Raw genomic sequence first — 22,596 nt, forward strand, 5'->3', positions numbered from 1 at the left:
GCTTTTGGGATTGTCTGTGCTGCGCAAAATGTATTTGTGAAGGATTTAGATACAAATTGTGCTCCAGTGTATGGATGACCATGAGAACTGCGCTGTGGCAAGTTATTATTACCGGCTCATCATCTGTGGGGGCAGATTAAACTAGAAAGTTTGCATTACGTAACCCAGAAAAATGAACTAAAATTTAGAAAACAGAGACTATGATGGCAGATACAAGTATTCAGCCTCTGGATGGCTTGCAAAGGTAGCCGGAAAAACTTACCGGGCTGTCTTTGGTGGAATATTCAGTGGCGCACCGGCACCACGGAATATACCCTACTATCTTAAAGTTAGCCAGATTAACGTTATCTGGCTAACGTTAGGGCTGCTCTGCAACACAACCAGAGTCAATGGGATAAGTTATCTGGTGAACTCTGAATATCAGAGTTAGCCAGGTAAGTTATCCAGCTAACTTACCTCTGCCCCACCACGCCCCTGCGTTATCCAGCTCCGGTAAAGATGAAGACCCATTAGGGTCTATGACACTGCAGCAAGGGCAAGGTTATCAATTGGCTCCATGTCAAACGTGCAGGCTGAGCCAATCCTGGTTTTACCTCCCCTGTCTCTGTGACTTCGTAGACCTGTTTTTTTTTTTTTTTTTTTGGTTTGTGGGTTTGTTTGTTTGTTTGTTTAAGTAAAATTGAAACTGCGAGTGTGCAGATGCAATGGAGTAAAGCCGGGACTGGCTCTTTTCTGAAAGAAGAGGCTGCACACAAGACAGGCTTGGAGGCAAAAACAAAACAGCGAGGGTCGGCCGATGGAATCTGTGCCGCATCTGAGAGAGGGGAGCGGAGTCCTCCTGAAGCTCCGTCTGAAGGGAAGGCTGAGAGAGGACTTCACAATCAGGGCGATTCGTGCTGCTGACGTTATATCCATTTCCACAGTCGTGAGGGTTATTCTGTAGGTATTTGGGGAAGTCTCATTCCAGGAGCAGTGTAATGATTTCTTTGTTGTGCTTTGTTCTTCAAGTTTTGCTTTATTGAATTTTCTTTTGTGATTTCGTATTGCATTTCATTGGTTATACACTTGACGGTATGATTTCTATAAATTGTAGAGGTAATGGAAAAAAGAGGTAATGGAAAAAAGGATTTGCAAGAGGTAATGGAAAAAAGGATTTGCACTCATAAAGAGGGGAGTAGCTGGCTTGTTACGGCGGTTACTACCCCAAACCAAATATGCCTGATACTTCACTTTCAATGCATATACAGCATAGCTCTCTGCTTCAATGACAGGGGAGAAGAATAACTGATACTTCACACATCCAGCAGAGCTCTCTGCTACAACGGCAAAGGAGAAGAAAAAGGGTTCGCACTCAAAACGCGGGGAGTAGCTGGCTTGTTACGGCAGTTACTACCCCAAACCAAATGTGCCTGATACTTCACTTTCCATGCATATCCAGCATGGTTCTCTGCTGCATCGGCATGGGAGAAAGACTGATACATCACGCATTTCCAGCATAGCTCTCTGCTTCAACGGCAGGGGAAAAAAAAAACAAAAAAAAAAAAAACTGATGCTTCACGCATATCCTGCATAGCTTCAACGACAGGGGTGAAGAAAAAAAAGGATTCGCAATCACAAAGCGAGGAGTAGCTGGCTTGTTACGGCGGTTACTACCCCAACCAAATGCGCCTGATACTTCACTTTCAATGCATATCCAGCATGGCTCTCTGCTTCTACAGCAGGGGAGAAGAAAAAAAAAACCAACAAGAGCTGTACAACATAGTCTAGGTAAAACAAATAAGCACGGGTGTAGCTTGCTTATCGCGGCGGTTACTGCCCCTACTACCCCTAACTAATCAAGCTAGATATTTCACTTGCATGCAGCTCCATCACTGCTCTCTACATTAATGGTGGGGGTGGAAGGGGAATAGAACAAGGAGCTAAGAGTAACAGATAAGAATGAGAGAAAAAATGTGTGAGGCTTGCTGGGCAGACTGGATGGGCCATTCGGTCTTCTTCTGCCGTCATTTCTATGTTTCTATGTTTCTATATGTAATGTAAACGGTTGCGATTTGTATGCTTTGCAGTAATGAAGCATTTGCAGGGCGGGGGAGAGGTGCGCTGCCAGAGCTGTGCATGCGTGTGGGGAATCTCGGTGGTCTTGGGGGTGCCGCAGGGCATTGGCAGAGCAGTGGGGGGGGAGGGTTTTCGGTTCTGGAACAACAGTCGGGGCTGCAGGGCAGGAGGGGGAGGTGCATGGAGAGGAAGAGTGGCCTAGAGAGAGCAATGGGCTGAGAACCAAGGAAGCCAAGGTTCAAATCCTGCTTCTCCCCCCCCCCCCCCCCCCCCCCCCCGATGCTCCTTGTGACTTTGGGAAAGTCGCTTTATCTCCCATGGCCTCGGGTACCCACTCAGGGCCTTGGAGAAGAGATTCAGTGAGTGCGTTATATTTCAGACTTTTATCTAGGGCTGTGTTATGAACATATGGAGAGACTACTACTGCTTTTATTTGATTTTCATTATGTTTTATCGATGTTATTTTATTTTACACTTTTATTTCTATTCCTATTGTGATCTGTTTTCATATTTTCAGTTTAACTATTAATTTTTATGGCATGTTTTGTCCTAATTTTAGATTTTTTTTGTATATTGCATATGAGTTTTGTTATGAATTTTTGTATTGTATTTATTTTTTATATTTACACAAAAGAATATAAATAAATAAATAGATATACACACCTCAGGGGAAGGGGAGGAGCGGGAAATTGCCAGTCCTGGAGTTGGACGAACACAAGGGGAGGGTTGCGAAGAGGGGTTCACGTGATTTCTCTTCTCTCGTCCTTCTGCAGTTGACATTCGCGAGATTAAAGAGATCCGTCCGGGGAAGAACTCGCGGGATTTTGAACGTTACCCTGAAGACGCCCGGAAGCTGGACTCTTCCATGTGCTTCATCATCCTGTATGGCATAGATTTCCGCCTGAAGACGCTGAGTGTTGCCGGTCAGTGCAGGGCAAGAGGAGTCTGCATGGGGCCGGGGACACCTGACCTGACCTTTGTCCTCCCACCTTACCTTAACATTTGCTTTCCTCCTCGTTTCCGATAACAAGGATAGGGATTATTTATAGAGGGGCATCATTACAGGCCTTCCTGTACATTATAATTTGCCGAGAGCTAAGCGTCGAAATTTCGTTCCCTGAACATTGCATGGTGAGTGGCAGAGAATCGTGACCCTCAGTTTCTGCATTTCGGTGACCGTAAAAGGTCCTTCCGCTTTTATATTCCCATGGTGGGAGCGAGCGACGAAGGATAAGGGGGAAGGTTCATTGTTGATCAGTCTCCCTGCAGGTTTACCCTGCGGAGAGTAGTGCTTTCTGCCTGGGGGTGATGACTAATGAGGCTGGCCCCGACTATCATTGTGGGGTGGGGGGAGGCTTGGAGAGAGGGCAGAATGAATTATTAGGAAGGACGGTGCACTGAAGAAGTAAGAAGCGGAAGCCTGTGTAGAACTTTCTGGAAGCAGGCAAAAGGGCTTTCCTGAACTATTTCATTTTCAGGTCACCCTCTGCTTCTGTAACTTCCTTCTCTGTCGTTTCCCACTCCAGCCTTCTGTGAAGAAGATGTCACCCTGTGGATAAGTGGTTTGAACTGGTTGCTGCTGGACACACAAAGAGCACAAAGCCCTCTCCAGATAGAGAGGTGAGGAACAGCATCACAATCCAGAGTGTGATCTCACACATACATAAGTATTGGCTGATACAGATATCACAGAGCGCTCTCCCGCTAGAGAACAAAGAAACAGATTGGGTAACATAGAGTGTCAGAATAGCTGAATGAGTAAAGCCCGGGATAAGCACAGAGGATCCTTAGCTGTGGGGGAGTGAGGGGTAAAGCCTGGGATAAGCACAGAGGATCCTTAGCCTGGGGGAGTGAGGGATAAAGCCTGGGATAAGCACAGAGGATCCTTAGCTGTGGGGGAGTGAGGGGTAAAGCCTGGGATAAGCACAGAGGATCCTTAGCTGTGGGGGAGTGAGGGGTAAGCCTGGGATAAGCACAGAGGATCCTTAGCCTGGGGGAGTGAGGGGTAAAGCCTGGGATAAGCACAGAGGATCCTTAGCTGTGGGGGAGTGAGGGATAAAGCCTGGGATAAGCACAGAGGATCCTTAGCTGTGGGGGAGTGAGGGGTAAAGCCTGGGATAAGCACAGAGGATCCTTAGCTGTGGGGGAGTGAGGGGTAAAGCCTGGGATAAGCACAGAGGATCCTTAGCTGTGGGGGAGTGAGGGTAAATCGGAGATCAGGTGTTCGGTGCAGTTTTGCAGCAGGAAGGGTAGGCTTTGAGGTCTATCTGTGATTGTATTCTCTGTTTCTGTGCAATACATGCATATGTGACAGAGTCCTCTTGTGACAGAGAGGTGAGGAGCAGTACTGAGGATAAGAATCATGCATACCCGATCCCCCTTTCGCCAGTGCTGTAATCCTGACTTATGGAAGTGACAAACATTATTAGCACAAGGCCCTAGTGAGTGTGAGTCTGATTTCTGGGGTTAGTGGTAAGGAATGAACAAAATAAGTGCATCGTTGCCCACAATCCAGTTTACTTGCACAGTTTCTCTTCAGAATTCCTTTCCCACCTTCAGCTGTGGGAAATTAAACGTTTGGACAAGGGATGAGGCCTTTGCAAACTGTGTGAGCAGGCTGGCTTGCTGGGCTTCGGCTGCGCTGTCACCTTTCTTCTTCCTGACCTTCGTATCTGGCCCTCACGGAGGCAGGTTTTTTGTTTGTTTTTTTTTTTATTCCACTGCTGGTTTGCTCTCTATGACTCCCCCACTCCCCCCCCCCCCCCCCCACGCCACCTCGGAGGCTAAAGGTTTCTCTTCTCTCTGACAGGTGGCTTCGGAAGCAGTTTGACTCGATGGACAGGGGACGAGAGGGCAGGTAAGCCAGCACCTGCCTGAGCCAGGTGCACCAAGGGGCTAGCCTGTGGGAAATGAGTGAGCCCCTCTCTCATAGTAGCGGTTTGTGTTTTGGATCAATCGCTGTAGAATCGGCCCACGTGATATGAGCCTTCTCCCTGCCCCCCCTCCCCTCCAGTCCTGTGAGGCTGAGGGTCCTGCAGAAGAGCAGCCGTGTGGGTGCGTGGAATGGCAGGGGTGGGATGGGAGCTCCCGATCCTCAAGGAGAGGGAGTGAAGGTGGTTTTGGGAAGGGTCAGGGGAGAACAACTTACAGCCGTGGGCTGCCGGGAGGGGGGGGGGTCGCCATCAGTATTTTGCCGCCAAAGGGGGAGCAGTTCTTTTGAGTGATTGCCAAGGACCTCGCGAATTTAACCTCCAGGTTCTAATTTTCATTTGCTGGCTGTAAAATTATTCGTTATGTGTGGGAAATGAATTTAGGACAAGACTGTTATAGCAACTACAAAAAAGAAATTATAGGTCTCAGAGGGCTGTCTACTCTTGGTACTTTTGACCAGGATCAGGCCACTGGCCTGGGAAAAAAAATGTAAAAATTTTTAGAATTGGCATTGAAAAATGCTCGTTCAGTATGGGGAAAATGGCACCTTATTAGTGATGTGATTTTTTTTTTTTACAACAAACTTGATCATCTGTTTATTGCTGAGATATGGCTGTGAGTGTTTTTTTGTTAAAATTGAAGGAGCTAGCACTGAGAAACATTTTTCTGATCGATCGTCTTCCAAGTAATGATGAGGAAGGTCTGTCAGCCTTAATGGAAGTAGTAAGTGAGGGCTCTTTGCGGTTTCCACATTTGCTGATAGCAGCTGATCTGAATTTTCATGTGGACTTAATGATGTCGAAACAAGCTGGGCATTCATTAAAAGGGGGGAGTCCTTTTGCCCAGAGGGAAAAAAGGGATCTTTTTAGAGAATGGGCTGCTCCATTTTATGGGCATGATCTTCTTGACATGCGGAATGGGAGTAGTATATGGGTATATTAGGTGCATGATCTTCTTGACATGCAGAACGGGAATAGTATATGGGTATATTAGGTGCATGATCGTCACATGCGGAACGGGGGTAGTGTATGGATATATTAGGTGCATGATCTTCTTGACATGCGGAATGGGAGTAGTATATGGGTATATTAGGTGCATGATCTTCTTGACATGCAGAACGGGAATAGTATATGGGTATATTAGGTGCATGATCTTCTTGACGTGCGGAACGGGGGTAGTGTATGGGTATATTAGGTGCATGATCTTCTTGACATGCGGAACGGGAGTAGTATATGGGTATATTAGGTGCATGATCTTCTTGACATGCGGAATGGGAATAGTGTATGGGTATATTAGGTGCATGATCGTCACATGCGGAACGGGGGTAGTGTATGGATATATTAGGTGCATGATCTTCTTGACATGCAGATCGGTAGTAGTGTATGGGTATATTAGGTGCATGATCTTCTTGATGTGCGAACGGGGGTAGTGTATGGGTACATTAGGTGCATCATCTTCTTGACGTGTGGAACTGGGGTAGAGTATGGGTACATTAGGTGCAGGATCTTGACGTTTGGAACGGGAGTAGTGTTGGGTATATTAGGTGCATGATCTTCTTGACGTGCGCAACGGGGGTAGTGTATGGGTATATTAGGTTCATGATCTTCTTGACTTGCGCAACGGGGGTAGTGTATGGGTATATTAGGTGCATGATCTTCTTGACATGCGGAACGGGAGTAGTATATGGGTATATTAGGTGCATGATCTTCTTGACATGCGGAATGGGAATAGTGTATGGGTATATTAGGTGCATGATCGTCACATGCGGAACGGGGGTAGTGTATGGATATATTAGGTGCATGATCTTCTTGACATGCAGATCGGTAGTAGTGTATGGGTATATTAGGTGCATGATCTTCTTGATGTGCGAACGGGGGTAGTGTATGGGTACATTAGGTGCATCATCTTCTTGACGTGTGGAACTGGGGTAGAGTATGGGTACATTAGGTGCAGGATCTTGACGTTTGGAACGGGAGTAGTGTTGGGTATATTAGGTGCATGATCTTCTTGACGTGCGCAACGGGGGTAGTGTATGGGTATATTAGGTTCATGATCTTCTTGACTTGCGCAACGGGGGTAGTGTATGGGTATATTAGGTGCATGATCTTCTTGACGTGCGCAACGGGGGTAGTGTATGGGTATATTAGGTGCATGATCTTCTTGACGTGCGCAACGGGGGTAGTGTATGGGTATATTAGGTGCATGATCTTCTTGACGTGCGCAACGGGGGTAGTGTATGGGTATATTAGGTGCATGATCTTCTTGACGTGCGCAACGGGGGTAGTGTATGGGTATATTAGGTGCATGATCTTCTTGACGTGCGCAACGGGGGTAGTGTATGGGTATATTAGGTGCATGATCTTCTTGACGTGCGCAACGGGGGTAGTGTATGGGTATATTAGGTGCATGATCTTCTTGACGTGCGCAACGGGGGTAGTGTATGGGTATATTAGGTGTATGATCTTCTTGACGTGCGGAACTGGGGTAGTGTCTGGGTATATTAGGTGTATGATCTTCTTGATGTGAGGAACGGGGGTAGTGTATGGGTATATTAGGTTGAAGCTGTGTGTGTCGGGGAGGGGTTAGGTGTTAGGTTTGGGATGAGTTTTCTTGGGATTGCTTCCTAGCATGCTTCACATCTAAAGCAGCGATTATCTTCTCCTCTCTCTCAGGAGTTTCTGATTGTTGACTTTTTACCTCCTGATAATTTTCAAGTGGTATGCGACCAGTTCCAAACTATGGCAACATCCGAACTAGTCCTATGAGCGCCGCTGTCTGGTTCGCTCAGCCCCTGTCGGATCTCAGTCTTTAAAGTGTGTAAAAGAAAGTATTGTTCCTGCCGTGACTAAGGTTGTTAATCTTTCTTTGCAGCGGGGACATTGTCACCGTCATTAAAATGGGCAGCTTTGCGCCACCTTTGAAAGAAAGCAGAGTTAGACCCTGATGATTTGATGAATTGTAGGCCTTTTTCTTCTTTGTGGTTTTCTCGCTAAAATCATTGAGTCTGCTGCGTTACGGCACTAGGATGATTTTATTACAGATAATCAGAATTCAGGCCAGTTCCAGTGTGGATTCAGGAAATCAGGAAGCACCAAGGTTTGCTTGGTGTCCTGTTTTCACACTCTCAGAAGAGGTTTCGACAGGGGTCAGAGCTTTGTTGCAGTTTGTTAGGATATTTCTGCAGTGTTTGACCCTGCCGTTTTGTTGTACCAGCTCAGGGAATTAGAGGGAAGGTTCTTGTCTGGTTCTCTTCGTACTTGTCTGAAAGAACATTTAGGGTATCTGTTGCTGATAATCATTCGGCATGTCATCTTCTAGAGACGGTTGCCCTGCGGGGCCTCTGGTTTTCTGCCGCTCATTTTAACCTGAACTCGGCTCCTCTTTGTAAGTGTTAGTGGGACTGTTTGCAGGATGCTGGCTTTATGCAGATAACATCCAATGTTTTGTGACAGTAGCTGCGACTTGGGATGAGACTTTTTAAAAAAATTATTTTTTTTTTATTGCATTTGTAAATATCTACAATAATAGAAAAGGGATAATAATGAACAACATAGGAAATATAAGCGTAGTGAACAAGTACTCCGGAAAAGGTCATCATCGTGGGTAATACGTTGATATCCTCTGCTCAGTGTTCGGAGGCAGCTAACAAACGGGTCGATACAGTAAAAACGCAGGCAAATGGGCAAATGCCCGCTCTCCTGTGCGTGTGATTCAGTATCTTAATTTATTTAAATTAGACGGAAGCAGCGGCTGTCAGCGGGCTTGACAGCTGACGCTCAATTTTGCCGGCGTTGATTCTCGAGCCCGCTGACAGCCACAGGCTCGGAAACCGGACGCCGGCAAAATTGAGCGTCTGGTTTTCGATCCGACAGCCGCGGGTTTTGTTTTTTTTTTAATATTTTTAAATTTTTTAAACTTTCGGGACGTCCGACTTAATATCGCCATGATATTAAGTCGGAGGGTGCACAGAAAAGCAGTAAAAACTTTCCCGGTGCCCGGAGAAATTATCGCCTACCTTTGAGTAGGCGCTAATTTCTGAAAGCAAAATGTGCAGCATTTCTGAATCGTGCGGGAATACCTAATAGGGCCATCAACATGCATTTGCATGTTGTGGGCGCTATTATGTTCAGGGGGGTTGGACGCGCATTTTGGACACGCTATTATCCCTTACTGAATAAGAGGTAAAGCTAGCGCGTCCAAAACGCGCATCCAAATGCCGACTAATAGTGCGCTCTGTCGGAGCGCACTGTACTGTATCGGCCCAAAAGCAAATAGAATGCTAGGAATTATTAGGAAAGGATTGGAGAATAAAACAGAGAATATCATAATGCCTCTGTATCATTCCATGGTGTGACCTCATTTTGAGTATTGTGTGGGCCTGATATAATGTTTGCCTTGCTGCCTTTTCATGGAAAACATTGCTGCAGTTTGAGTCCTGAGAGTTACTGCTGATATGGTATGGTAAGATTTTAGTTCCCTGTACGTACCCGGATCAGTCCAGACCGTGGGTTGAGCCTCCTATCCAGCAGATGGAGACAGAGAAAAACTGAAAAGGTGTCCTATATCAGGACAGTGCCTACTCTGCATCCCTTCAGTATTTGTCTGTCTCCAGCAGATGCCGGCAGCTCACCCTGCGGTTCCCTTCCTTTTCTCAATTTCTTTCTACCTGTGAGATTGTTCCTTCTCCTGTATTGTTGTCTATCAGATCAAGCAAGTGTTACCTTATTTCTGTACACAAAAAAAAAAAAAGTAAAAATTCAAAACTCCTGCTTTGGGAGACAGCTCTGTCTCCCCACTCATAGGAGATCCTAAGAGGGGTTTTGCCCCTTGTTATACAGCCTAGGACCCCTTTTTCCGGTGACCTGCTCGTCTGCTGGGGCGATACTGGTGGTCCAGTCACTTCCCCTCCTTGCCTGTGCTGCCCTACACAATTTAACAGGGAAGCTCAATTCCCCTGCCTTCATTTAAGTTTACAAAAAAAAAAGGCAAGAGACAAGTGAATTCAGCACCTTTTGTGCACGGATAGCAGCACAGCAGGGTTGGTTCTCCTGCCTCTGCTCCTCAGGCAGCACAGCTCAGCTGATTCTCCCTCCCACTGCTTTTCTAACCTGTCTTCATGCCACGATCCAGTGGCTGTCTAGCCTGTGATTCAGCTCTCCCGCAACAGGCTCTGCTCTCACTGTTTGCCTGGAGGGGAGGGCCCCTCCGCGGCTACAACTAAATCGACGGCCCGGGCTCGTCCCCCCAAATGCATGACTAGGCCGTCCTCTTCTCAGAAAACCACGGGAACGGCGGACATTTTAGGGGCAGGTTTTTCTTCATACTCCGGTCTGCAGGGCTCAGGAGAGCCAGATTTAACTGTTTCACTGCCAGATTTAAGCCCAGTTAGATCCCCGGAGGGGGATTTTGATCCTTCTCCCTCTCCCCCACCCCCCTCCCCCCTCCGTGCCCAGGAAATCCAGACCTTGTTTTTCCACAGAATTTGTGCTGTTATTGCACAAATCATATCTAGCTAGTTTGCAGGAGCAGGATGAGCCTTCTCCAGGACCCTCCCCAGCCAAGATCCCTCAGGTGCCTGCTCCACAGCCCCCTCCTGTTCCGGATGTGCAGGGCTTGGTCAGGGTCAGGGTGGTGCCGGGCCCTTCAGCCCCCCCTTGGACCCCCACAGCCGGCTGCGGTCCCTGATCCCTATCAGGACTGACTTTCTCCCAGGTCCTCTGCTCGAGGGTGATGACCTGCGTGTTCTCCATTTGTTCCAAAGGGAAGAGCTGAATCCCCTTATTCCCTTTATTTTACAGGAACTGGGAATTGATGTGCCACCTGACGATACTATTTCAGCCGCTATGCCAGCTAACGTGGACCCAGTCCTGGCGGGTCTTAGGGCTCCTCCACGTATATTTCCGTACCATCCTATGCACAAGCTGCTGCTCCTTCGGGAATGGGAGTCCCCCAAGGCAGGGCTCCGAGTAGGGAGAGCAATGGACAAGCTCTATCCCCTCCCTGATGAATGCCTGGACATGCTTAAAGTTCCCAAGGTGGATTCTTCAGCCTCCACTGTCACCAAGCACACCACTATCCCAGTGGTGGGAGCCACGGCATTGAAAGATGTTCAGAACCGCAAACTCGAGCTTTATCTCAAGCGCATCTTTGAAGTCTTGGCCTTAGGAGTCTGGGCGATAATCTGCAGCAGTCTCATGCAGCGGGCAAGCCTCAGGTGGGTTCAACAATTGCTCAGCACCCAGGACCTTCCGTCTGCAGAGGCGGAGCAGGCAGAAAGGCTAGAGGTGGCAGTGGCGTATGGGGCTGATGCCCTTTACGATTTGCTCCGAGTGCAGGCCAAGGCGGTGTCAGCCAGACGCCTCCTCTGGCTCCGCAATTGGGCGGCGGCGGATTCCTATTCCAAGTCGCAGTTGGGCACACTTTCTTTCAAGGGTAAGTTGCCTTTTGGTGAGGACCTTGAACAGCTTATTAAATCCTTGGGAGACAAGTTTTGTAAGCTATCAGAGGACCGCCCGAAACAGTTCAAGATTTTCTTTCCTTCGTGCTCTCATTTTCGGGGGCAACGGCGGTACAATAGCAGAGCGCGGGGATCTTTTCTGAGAGGTACCTCCTTCAGATTCCAGTCCTGGTCTCATTCCTTTCGTGGTCGCCATCCCTTCCGGGATTGCAACCAACAGCATTCCACCACCAAGTCCTCGCCCCAATGAGATGCGTCCAGCCCATTCCTCTGTTCCAAACTTAGGTGGACGGCTGCCCCTGTTTCTCGAGGAATGGGTCAAGATTACTACAGATCAGTGGGTCCTAGAGGTGATAGAGAAAGGTTACGCATTAGAATTTGCTCAGGACCTACTGAACCTTCACATAATTTCTCCCTGCGGCAGCCAGAAGCGGCCAGCGGTCGATCAGACCCTTGGCAGGCTACAAGCGCTCGGTGCCATAGTTCCAGTCCCGGTGGAGGAACAAGGGTTTGGCCAGTATTCCATCTACTTCGTCGTTCCCAAAAGGATGGGTCCTTCCGGCCGATCTTGGATCTCAAGGGAGTCAACCGGACTCTCAGACCTCCCCATTTTCGAATGGAGACCCTGTGATTGCGGCAGTTTAGGCAGGCGAATTTCTGGCCTCGCTCGACTTAACGGAGGCTTATCTGCACATACCGATACACCACGACCATCAGAAGTATCTCAGGTTCAATATTCTGGGACAACACTTCCAGTTCCTGGCGCTTCCGTTCGGCCTCGCCACAGCGCCACGCACTTTTACCAAGGTCATGGTGGTATTGGCGGCTGCTTTCCGTCGGGAAGGAGTTCTGGTCCACCTTTACCTGGTCGACTGGCTCATCCGGGCCAAGTCAGAGACTCTCTGCAGGGTGGCGGTCGACAGAGTCTTGGCCTTCCTGACCTCACTCAGGTGGATAATCAACTTCTCCAAGAGCAGTCTACAGCCATCCCAGATCCTGGAATTTCTGGGAGCATAATTTGACACCCGAGTCGGAAAGGTGTTCCTCCCAGACGCTCGGGCACTCAAACTCATGGAACAAGTGCTCAATTTTCTCTCGCTCTCGCTACCCACAGCCTGGAATTACCTTCAGGTCCTGGGGTCCATGGCTTCCACTATCAATCTGGTTCCTTGGGCTTTTGCGCATATGTGTCCATTACAGAAAGCTTTGCTGTCCCGCTGGAAGCTGGTGTCTGAGCAGTTTCGGATGGTCCTTCCACTTTCAGACTCTATCGCAGACATTCAATGGTGGCTCTCGCTCGCTCACCTCCTGAAGGGGATGCCTTTACAGACTCCTCAATGGATCATTATGATGACAGATGCCAGTCTATCTGGCTGGGGTGCAGTTTGTCAGACTCAGGCCACGCAGGGATGCTGGTCCCCAGTTCAATCCCGCTGGCACATCAGTCGCCTGGAGGCCCGAGCGGTTTGCCTGGCACTCAAGGTCTTTCTCCCTCTGATCCGTCGCAAGGCAGTGCAGGTGCTCTCGGACAATGCCACCACGGTAGCCTATATCAATCGGCAGGGGGGCACCAGAAGTCGCCTGGTGGCTCTGGAAGCCAGCAAGCTCCTCGTCTGGGCGGAATGGCATCTGGATCATCTGGCAGCTTCTCACATTGCGGGGAAGGAGAATGTTCAAGTCGAATTCCTCAGTCATCAGCGTCTAGATCCGGGAGAGTGGGAATTGTCCGATAGAGCGATGGATCTCATCATCCGCAGATGGGGTCCCCCCCACGTCGACCTGATGGCTACTCTGGACACTGCAAAAGCTCCCAGATCCTTCAGCTGCAGATGGGAACACTGTTCAGAAGGAGTGGATGCCCTGGTCCTTCCATGGCCTCACGACATTCTCCTGTATGTGTTTTCCCCTTGGCCTTTGGTGGGAAAAGTACTCAGAAGAATAGAACTTCATCGGGGTCCCGTCATTCTTGTGGCACCCGAGTGGACCCGCAGACCGTGGTACATGGATCTGGTGAACCTCGCGACAGGCGGTCCTCTTCGCCTTGGCCACCTTCTACGTCTTCTCCGGCAGGGTCCTGTATTTTTTGACCAGGCGGATGCTTCTGTCTAGCGGCCTGGCTTTTGAATGGAGGTGACTAAGAAAGGAAGGATATAAAGAAGAAGTTATATCCACCCTGTTGCGGGCCCATAAGCCATCCACATCGCTCGCTTACGTTCAGGTTTGGAGAGTTTTTGAAAATGTGTGTGCCGAGTCTGGAGTGCCGGCGGGCAAGGCTTTGGTATCCCAGGTCCTCTCCTTTCTCCAGAATGGCCTTTCCAAAGGTTTGTCTTTCAAATCCTTAAGGGTGCAGGTTTCCACCCTCGGGTCTTTCTTGGGTAGCATCGATGGTTGCGCTTTGGCGGCTCATCCGGATGTCGTTCGTTTCCTCAAGAGTGCGAAGTATTTGAATCCGCCTGTCCGGGCTACCTGTCCCTCATGGAGTCTTAACCTGGTGCTTAGGGTCCTTTGTGAGGCTCCCTTTGAACCTCTCATGTTGGCCACGCTTAAGGATCTAACTACCTGGAGATAATACCCTTATTCAATAAACACACACATGGTTAATGCGACTCAAACATTGCTCTAAGCTTCAACGGCAATGAGGAAATGTGGAAAAAAGGATTTGCATTCACAAAAAAGCAGGGAGTAACTTGCTTGTTACAGCAGTTACTATCCCAAACCAAATAAGCCTGATACTTCACTTTCAATACATATCCAGCATAGCTCTCTGCTTCAATGGCAGGGGAGAAAGATTGATACTTCACTTTCAATGCATATCCAGCATAGCTCTCTGCGTCAATGGCAGGGGGGATGAAGAAAAGGGGATCTATATACAGACAACAACCAAGGACTGAATTACATAGTCTGGGTAAACAAATAAGCATGGGTGTAGCTTGCTTATTGTGGTGGTTAATACCCCTACCTAATAAAGCTATTTCACTTAAGTGCAGTTCTAACACTGCTCGCTACATTAATGGTGGGGGTGGAAGGGAAATAGAACCAAAAGGTTACTAAGGGCCAAGAGTAACAGATAAGTATGAGGGGGAAAAAAAAAGTGCGAAACTTGCTGGGCAGACTGGATGGGCCATTTGGTCTTCTTCTGCCGTCGTTTCTATGTTTCTATGTTAAGGCAGTTTTTCTCGACTCTATTTGCTCCACCAGGAGGGTTTCGGAGCTTCAAGTGTTGTCCTGTAGGGAACCTTTTCTCCGTTTTTCAGATTCTGGGGTCTCACTCAAGATGGTTCTGTCATTCTTGCTGAAGATTGTGTCTTCTTTTCACCTCAGTCAGTCGGTGGATCTCCCGGATTTTTCTTCCGAAGAAATTGCGGACCAGTCTGTTGGTGACCTCCGGCGCCTGGATGTCAAACGAGTTTTACTGCGATATCTCCAGGTTACAAATGAGTTTCGAGTCTCTGATCATCTATTTGTCTTATGGAGTGGTCCAAATAGGGGAAACAAGACTTCTAAGGCTATGATTGCTTGCTGGTTAAAGGAGGCTTGAAGGCCCACTCGTTGCATTCTCAGGCTACTTCTTGGGTGGAGAGTCAGTCGGTTTCTCCGCAGAAAATATGCAGAGCAGCTACTTGGAAGTCTCTGCATACTTTTGCTCGTCATTATCGCCTCGATGTGCAGGCACCAGTTTTTGGCTCCTTCGGGCGGCAGGTGCTTTGAGCGAGACTGTCTCGGTCCTACCCTGTTTAGGGAAGCTTTGGTACATCCCACGGTCTGGACTGATCCGGGTACATACAGGGAAAGGAAAATCGGTTCTTACCTGCTAATTTTTGTTACTGTAGTACCACAGATCAGTCCAGACTCCCTCCCGTGTAGTGTTACATCCGCTCGAAGTTCTTTTCTTTACAGTTTATTGGATACCTCGACTTTCTATCATAACTTTAAGGCACCGGAAGCATCTCCTAGATGAATGTGGATATACAGAGTTTTTAATTGTTCAGTTTATCAGTTCTTTATTGCTTGCTTGATCTTATACTAGTTATCTTTATCTTTATCTGCTTTGACAATTTTTATACTGAAGGGATGCAGGGTAGGCTCTGTCCTGATATAGGATACTCTTTCAGTTTTTGTCTTTCTCCATCTGCTGGACAGGAGGCTCAACCCACGGTCTGGACTGATCCGTGGTACTACAGGAACGAAAATTAGCAGGTAAGAACCAATTTTCCTTTGTTTTGGTTTTTTGGGTTTTTTTGCTGGGGTTTGTGTTACTTCACAAAGCGGCTGTAAAGGGAATTTGTTTTGCTGTCACTGAGATGACACTGGAATTTGAATTTTTTTTTTGCATGTCGTAGTTCTGTTCTGCACTTGTTGCAAATCTTTTTATGATGATTATTATGATTATTGCTGTTTTATTTTAGTTTTATGCATTTTTGGAAAGAATATATTGGTATTTGTCTTACATGATTGGATCTGATATTTGTTAAGTGTTTTTTGTTTACTTTTTACATGATACTGTGCATTTATAAATTGCAAGAAATATAAAATAAATCAATACCATTTAATAAGGCATTTTTAATGTTGGTAAATGCTTGAAGTAATAAAATTAAAATATTTTAAAATGTCACTCATACATGATGGCTGTGCGAACTACTCAGAAATCCATTGTAGGGTGCATGCTATGGCATTATTTATCCATAAATGACCTATGTTTGGAACAATGGTATATAAAACGCCTAAATAAATAAACTAGTAGGGCCTAGATCTGTATGTCTACTGCCCTCCCATGATAACCATAGGCCCCCCCAAAAATTCAGTTTTGGCTACCCCACTAGTGCAATTCTGATCACCACATCTCAAAAAAGATACAGCAGAATTAGAAAAGTAGAGAGAAGGGCAACCAAAATCATAGAGGGGATAGAACAATTTCCCTATGAGGAAACACTAAACAGGTTAGGACTCTTCAGCTTGGAGAAGAGATGGCTGGGGGTGGGGGGGATATGATAGAGGTCTATAAAATAATGAGTGGTGTAGAATGAATAAATGTTAATCAGTTGTTTACTCTTTCAAAAAGTACAAAGACTAAGGGATCACAATTAAGTTACTAGTTAATACATTTAAGACAAATAGGAGAAAATATTTTTTTACTCAACGCATAATTAAACTCTGAATTCATTGCTGGAGGATGTGGTGAAAGATGTTCATGTAGCTGGGTTTAAAAAAGGTATGGACAAGTTCCTGGTGGAAAAGTCCATAAACCATTATTAAGGTGGACTTGGGGAAATCCACTGCTTGTCCCTGGGATAAGAGCCTGGAATCTATCGACTTTTTGGGATTCTGCCAGGTACTTGTGACCTGGCTTGACCACTGTTGGAAACAGGATACTGGGCTTGATGGACCTTTGGTCCGACCTGTGTGGAAAATCTTATATTCTTATGTTCTTACAATCCCAATATTCCCCAAAAAGAAAATGAAAATTGGATGGGGGTAAAAAAAAGAAAATATTTGATATATGAAGAATATTTATGCTTGCAATGCCCTTCTGGTGGTGATGAAGACAACAAGTCGGACAACTCAAGGCAGCATGGGATAAACACCGTGGATCCCTAAAGGCCAGAGGATGGAAATGAAGAGAAGAGTGCATGGGGGGCGGCGGTTACTACCCTTCACCAATAAACCTTGATGCAACTCCAATGTTGCGCTCAGCTTCAATGGCAGTGGAAAAAGGGGAATTGGAAATCGGACAGCTACCGAGGGCCCTGACTTTTACAGTCTGGGAATCTGATAAGCATGGGGGTAACTTGCTGGTGTGGCGGTTACTACCCTTAACCAATAAGCCTTGTTACTGTTGATGCAACTCCAACATTGCTGTCTGCTTCAACGGCAGGGGGAAAAGGAGAATTGGATTGAGATATTGAGATTGCGACCAACGAGGGCCCTGACTTTTATGGACTGGGGAACTGATAAGCATGGGGGTAACCAGCACAGAGCAGCAGTTCCCATTCTTTTTTTTTTATATATATTTAATCTTTATTGATTTTCCCAAAATGTATTTAGAAAGTATGTACTTTGCACAGAAATATCAGAAAACACTTAAAACAGAAATATGAATCTAAATAAAGAAACAATCACCTTTTAACCTAGACCACAATGAAAACTGGAAGTAGGCAATAGGAGACCAGTATTAAAGGAGCATTAAAGAAGAAAATATAAGCAGTTACCATTCTTAACAGAAGGCATGGGATTACTACCCTTAGCCAATAAGCCTTGATGCGTTTAATGCAATTGCAATATCGCTCTCTGCTTTGATGGGGGAGGGGAGTATTGGCAAGAAAGAGAAATTGAATTCAGAGACAACCAATATGAGCCCTGACATTTTTGCTATCTGGGGTACTGATACGCAGACATAAGGGAAGAAACACAGGACTGCTTCTACGGCCAAGTCCATAAGCAAGGCACGTCATGTAGCACTGACTGATACATGGGGAAATCTGCATGGCTCAGCAAATACTACCATGGGAAGCTTGTTGGGCAGACTGGATGGACTATTTGATCCTTTTCTTCCGTCATTTCTATGTTACTGTGTAAGAACAAAGTGAGGTAGAGTTGCTTCGTAAGTCTATATAAACTGCCACCGTATTCTAAACGTTGTTAACAGAAAACATTGTCCTACTCTCTTATCAAGAATAAAAATTTCCAAATGTTGGGGATCCGTAAAAATACACTTATTTTGCAGAAAGGAAACCAGACATTTACAGGAATAATTCAGGTAAGAATGTAGCACCTAAATCAAGCACTTGCTTTCTCAACTGCATAAATTGCTTCCTTCTAATCTGAGTGCTACGTGCGACATCAGGCAAAATCTGAACCTTTTGGCTGCAAAATAAGAATCCTTTACAGACAAAGAACTTTTAAAAGACCCAATCTTTATCTTTCTCACTACAGAAGGAAACAAATAGTGTCCCTCAACAGAATGTCATCTGTCGAAGCTTCAAGGAAAATAGATATATTCAGACTCTCTACTGATAAAATATCCATTCCCCCTTCTTCCTTGGTCTCCCTTTTAAATTTAGGTAAATAATACATTTTAGAAATAGCCATCTCCCTATCTGGAGGATAACTCAAACTTTCATGAATATACATATTAAACTTTTACAGTGAGGAGAATAACCTAGTCATAGGAAAATTAATAACTCTTAAATTCCGTGATCTCTGGACATTCTCTAGCAATGAAAGACTGTCTTTAATAAAGGAAATCCCAATTGCCTGAAGTGAAGAGACCTGAGGAGTAAGAGTAGACACTGTAGCCTGAAGAGAAGAGATCAGAGTCTCACAAACTTCCAATTTAACATTGGATTCTCCTATATATTTAGAAAATTGTTGAACTGAGATAGAAAACGTCTTGTCCATCTTGACCATGGCTTTCTACATATCCATCAGTGTTGCCTGAGATGGTTGTGAATTATCCCGACAAAATGAAAAGGAATTGTATAATACCTCTTCCTCTTGTAGAGATAGGGTCAGATACAACATTTAGATCAATTTGTCTTTGGACTCTGGGCTGATAAAGTCTTACACAATTGGGACACATGTTAGATGGGGAGGGCATGTTACGAAAGGCCTTCCTGTTCGAGAAGGCCTTGCATTCTGTTACGGAAGGGGAGCGCTAGGAGAGCGATCCCATCTTGAGGGGATTGTGTGCCCTTGGGCCTCGGCACGACCCTAGAGAACTCCAAGGCAGCACAGAGGGTAGGTGAGGCGTGTCCCAGCATGGGTGGAGACTGACGGTCTGACCTTCTGCCGGACCTGCATGCTTCTGTAGCCAACACAATGGTGTTGGTTATTGAACAGTCCTCCGACCATCCCCAGCCCTTTCTGACCTGCCACAAAGTATTGGCAAGAAGCAGCAGGCCGGACTGAGGATGAGGGCAGACGGAGGCTCTGAAACATAGAGACTCTAGACATAGACTCAGGAACGAGGTACTTGGGTGCACAGATGAAGTCTCAGGAACGAGGTACTGCAGGCAAGGTATTCAGAAGCTGGATCAAGGACTGGGTTGAGACTGCGACGCAACGCGCCCTACACAGCCACTACCCATGGACTGGTCACGGACCACGCTTGCATGCGAAGCAGGCTCTAGACGAGGTGTGGAATGACTGAAGCTGGAACATGGCGAAGATTCAGTAGAAGCCTGTACCAAGGCGCGCCCTACACAGCCATCCTAGGCTGGTCGCGGACCACGCTGGAATGGCACAGGTTCATTCAGAGTCTTTGGCATGGACGGACGCAGTGCAAGGAACTCCGAAGACCAGGACGGAAGCAAGCAAGGATTCTAAGACAACTCAGGACTGAAGCGGAAGTCTTCTGGAGGCTTGTACTTGCGCAGGTGAAGATGGTCTTGTACCATGAGCACCCTACACAGCCACTACCCATGGGCTGGTCACGGACTACAACATGGCACGCCAGAAAGGAGGCAACGAGGAACCTGGGGTACAGGACGACAGGAACAGGCGAGGAACATCAGGACTGGATCACAGACATCAAGAACAGGCGACTGACATCAAGATGAGACATGGAGCTCCAACGAAGAACAAAGTGCAGGAAGCAGGCAACTCCCTGGGAGGAATTTAGATAGGCCACACCCGGCTGGCCCTATAACTAAAGCAAAGAGCTGCAGACCGACCCCTTAGGAAGAATGGGCAAGGCCCAAACCAGAGAGTCCAGGAGGAAGCAGAGCAGGCCTCAGGCAGGCCCAGATGGCTTGAAAGGCCTCCCAGGCCATGGAGCAAAACCGGGATAGACTGTCCAGGCAAGGCCTCGGCTTCGGTGCGGCCTCCAGAGAAAAGGTGAGAGGCCTCCTGTGGCACAGCTACAGGAGGAATCGTAACAGGGTATGACCCTCGCATTCCAAAATCTGAGAGAATTATATGGTATACACAGTTCTCATGTGTTTTCATACTTACAGGTACAACATTATATTAAAACCATACCCCCAGAGGCACATCTTCCAACAGTGTTTCATGCATTGGATACCCACCTCCTCTTTGACAAACCAGACCCACTATCCTTGTCGGTCTATTATAAAGGGCTTAGGAACCTGGTAAGAATGGACACCTGCTTTATTCTGGCGGAGAGATGGAATAAGGATGGCCAATTTGCCCTTGCTCTTTCTAACTTTCAGATTTGTTTTCGACGCATTTCCGCTGCATCCACAAATATGTATTACTGGGAAATGCAGTTTAAATTTCTCTTCAGAGCATATATTTCCCCCCCCAAGCTATGTTTCTAGCCAAGCTATCCGCTTCGGCGTTATGTGTCAAATGTAATGCGGCCACTGGGTCATTGTTTCATTTATTTAGGGAGTGCCCCCCTGATTAAATGCTTCTGGGGTCGTATATCTCAATACCTTGCAGACCTTTTGGATACGTCCATCCCTGTCTCTCCGGAGGCACTTCTGTTCGACTACATTTCCCCTTTAACTATTCAGGGCCGGGGTCCTCGTCTGATTGTCTGGAAGGCCATCCTGGTAGGGAAACGCCTCATTCTCCTGCTCTGGAAAGGATCAGACGTACCAACTTCCTGGATGTGGAGAAATTACTTGCATCATATGATGCAGATGGACCATATGGCATCTGAGACCTCCCCGTTTCATCGGCGGAAATTCTTGCTGGTATGGAACTGCTATCTCCCGGAGTCTTATTTTGAATGCCTGACCAGAGCTTTTTAGTTTTATTTTGCATATTGCTACACAGATCTTTTTGTGGACATGGATTTTCTGGAAATGGGTGAGCAGGGGGGAGGGAAGTGGGTGGACTAAAGGGAAAGTACGAATTGCATGTTTCATTATACTGTAAAACTGCCCTTTGTATTGATGCTACCTGTGGGGTCGCAGAGTTCCAGCCCCGCAGGAGGTGTGGTTATTTGTACAATACAAAATTGTTGAAACTAGATCAATTTGTGGAACCTCAGTGGTCTTAATGAACTGACCTGAAGGTTGTGGTGGCAGTAGACGCTGGCTCAGAGAGGCTTCAGAAGTAACTGAGGTATCTCCACTTGTGTCCATCAAGGGCTGTTGCACCAGCCTTCTCACGTGGTCATCCAGAGGCCCATAAACTGATGCTGAACTTGGGGAAGAGGGTCCAAGGTTTATTATTTTTCTTGCCCATACCATCAGCACTGGAACTTCTCAAAAGGTTTTCAGAAGGGGCATGCCCCTTCGGCGCACGGATTCAGCTGCGTGTCACTGGAAGGATATTAATATAGGCACTGGTCCTGGCAAAATGACATCAGCAGGAGAACCAATGAGAGCAAAGTAAAATGGGATAGCAATTCCTCCATGGTCTGATGTTACTGGCTTACCTCTCCTGCTGAAGATAGCGGTAGGTTTGAGGTAGTCTCTACATGTCTTTCTGCAGTGAAGAGATGGTTGACAGATAACAGCCACTGAAGCTATTATTAGGAGCGAGTAAATTTAGAATAGTGGGCCAGGCCTTATTGCTACCTACATTGGATTACTGTAACATATTCGATTTATCAAAGACAATTTTACATGCTTTAAAAGTTCTGCAAAATTCAGCCGCATGGTTGATAGCAGGTGTGAGTAGAAGAGAACATATTTCCCCTGTCATAAAGGAACTTCATTGGCTACTGGTTGATGAAAGGATTAAGTTCAAGCTGGCTCTGCTTATTCACAAACTTCTGAGATTGAGATTCCCTACCATGGATTAATCAAACGCTGCATGTTTACAGTCCAACAAGAATATTAAGGTCATCCCAGACGAGCCTGCTTGATATCCCTTCAGTCTGGTTGCTTAGACTTGGCTGGATCAAGGGAGAGAATCTTCTCAGTTGCCGGACCTGTCTTGTGGAATTCGTTACCAAGGGAGATCCGGCTGGTCGGCTGTGCAGCGAAGTTTAAGAAGCTTCTTAAAACCTTTTTATTCCAGCAGAGAGTAACAGCTAGAATTATGTTAAGTAAGCATCATTTGAGAATTTTAGTTTTTGTGTTTTACTTTGTTATTGTTTTACAATTTGTTATATGTGATTTTATGAATCTTTTAAATTGTGAGCCGCCTAGAGCTGTGTATAGGCGGCATATAAATATGATGAAATATGAAAGTGGGAGTCTCGAGCGTTCTAGGGCGGTGTCTTTCGGGGGAAAAACCAT

The 22,596-nt window shown here is 46.6% G+C and overlaps 1 protein-coding gene across 2 annotated transcripts in view; it reads left to right on the forward strand.

Annotated features, from left to right (window-relative positions):
- Positions 1–22,596, forward strand: part of LOC115085779 (1-phosphatidylinositol 4,5-bisphosphate phosphodiesterase gamma-1-like) — a 306,356-nt gene that overhangs the window by 92,301 nt on the left and 191,459 nt on the right. For both annotated transcript variants that reach the window (XM_029592182.1, XM_029592181.1), the window contains exons 2-4: positions 2,829–2,978; positions 3,582–3,675; positions 4,865–4,912. In XM_029592182.1, the coding sequence (XP_029448042.1) occupies positions 2,829–2,978; positions 3,582–3,675; positions 4,865–4,912 (292 nt within the window). The remainder of the gene's footprint in view (positions 1–2,828; positions 2,979–3,581; positions 3,676–4,864; positions 4,913–22,596) is intronic.

Source organism: Rhinatrema bivittatum, chromosome 2 (genome assembly GCF_901001135.1).
Source record: "Rhinatrema bivittatum chromosome 2, aRhiBiv1.1, whole genome shotgun sequence".
NCBI classification, from domain to species: Eukaryota; Metazoa; Chordata; class Amphibia; order Gymnophiona; family Rhinatrematidae; genus Rhinatrema; species Rhinatrema bivittatum.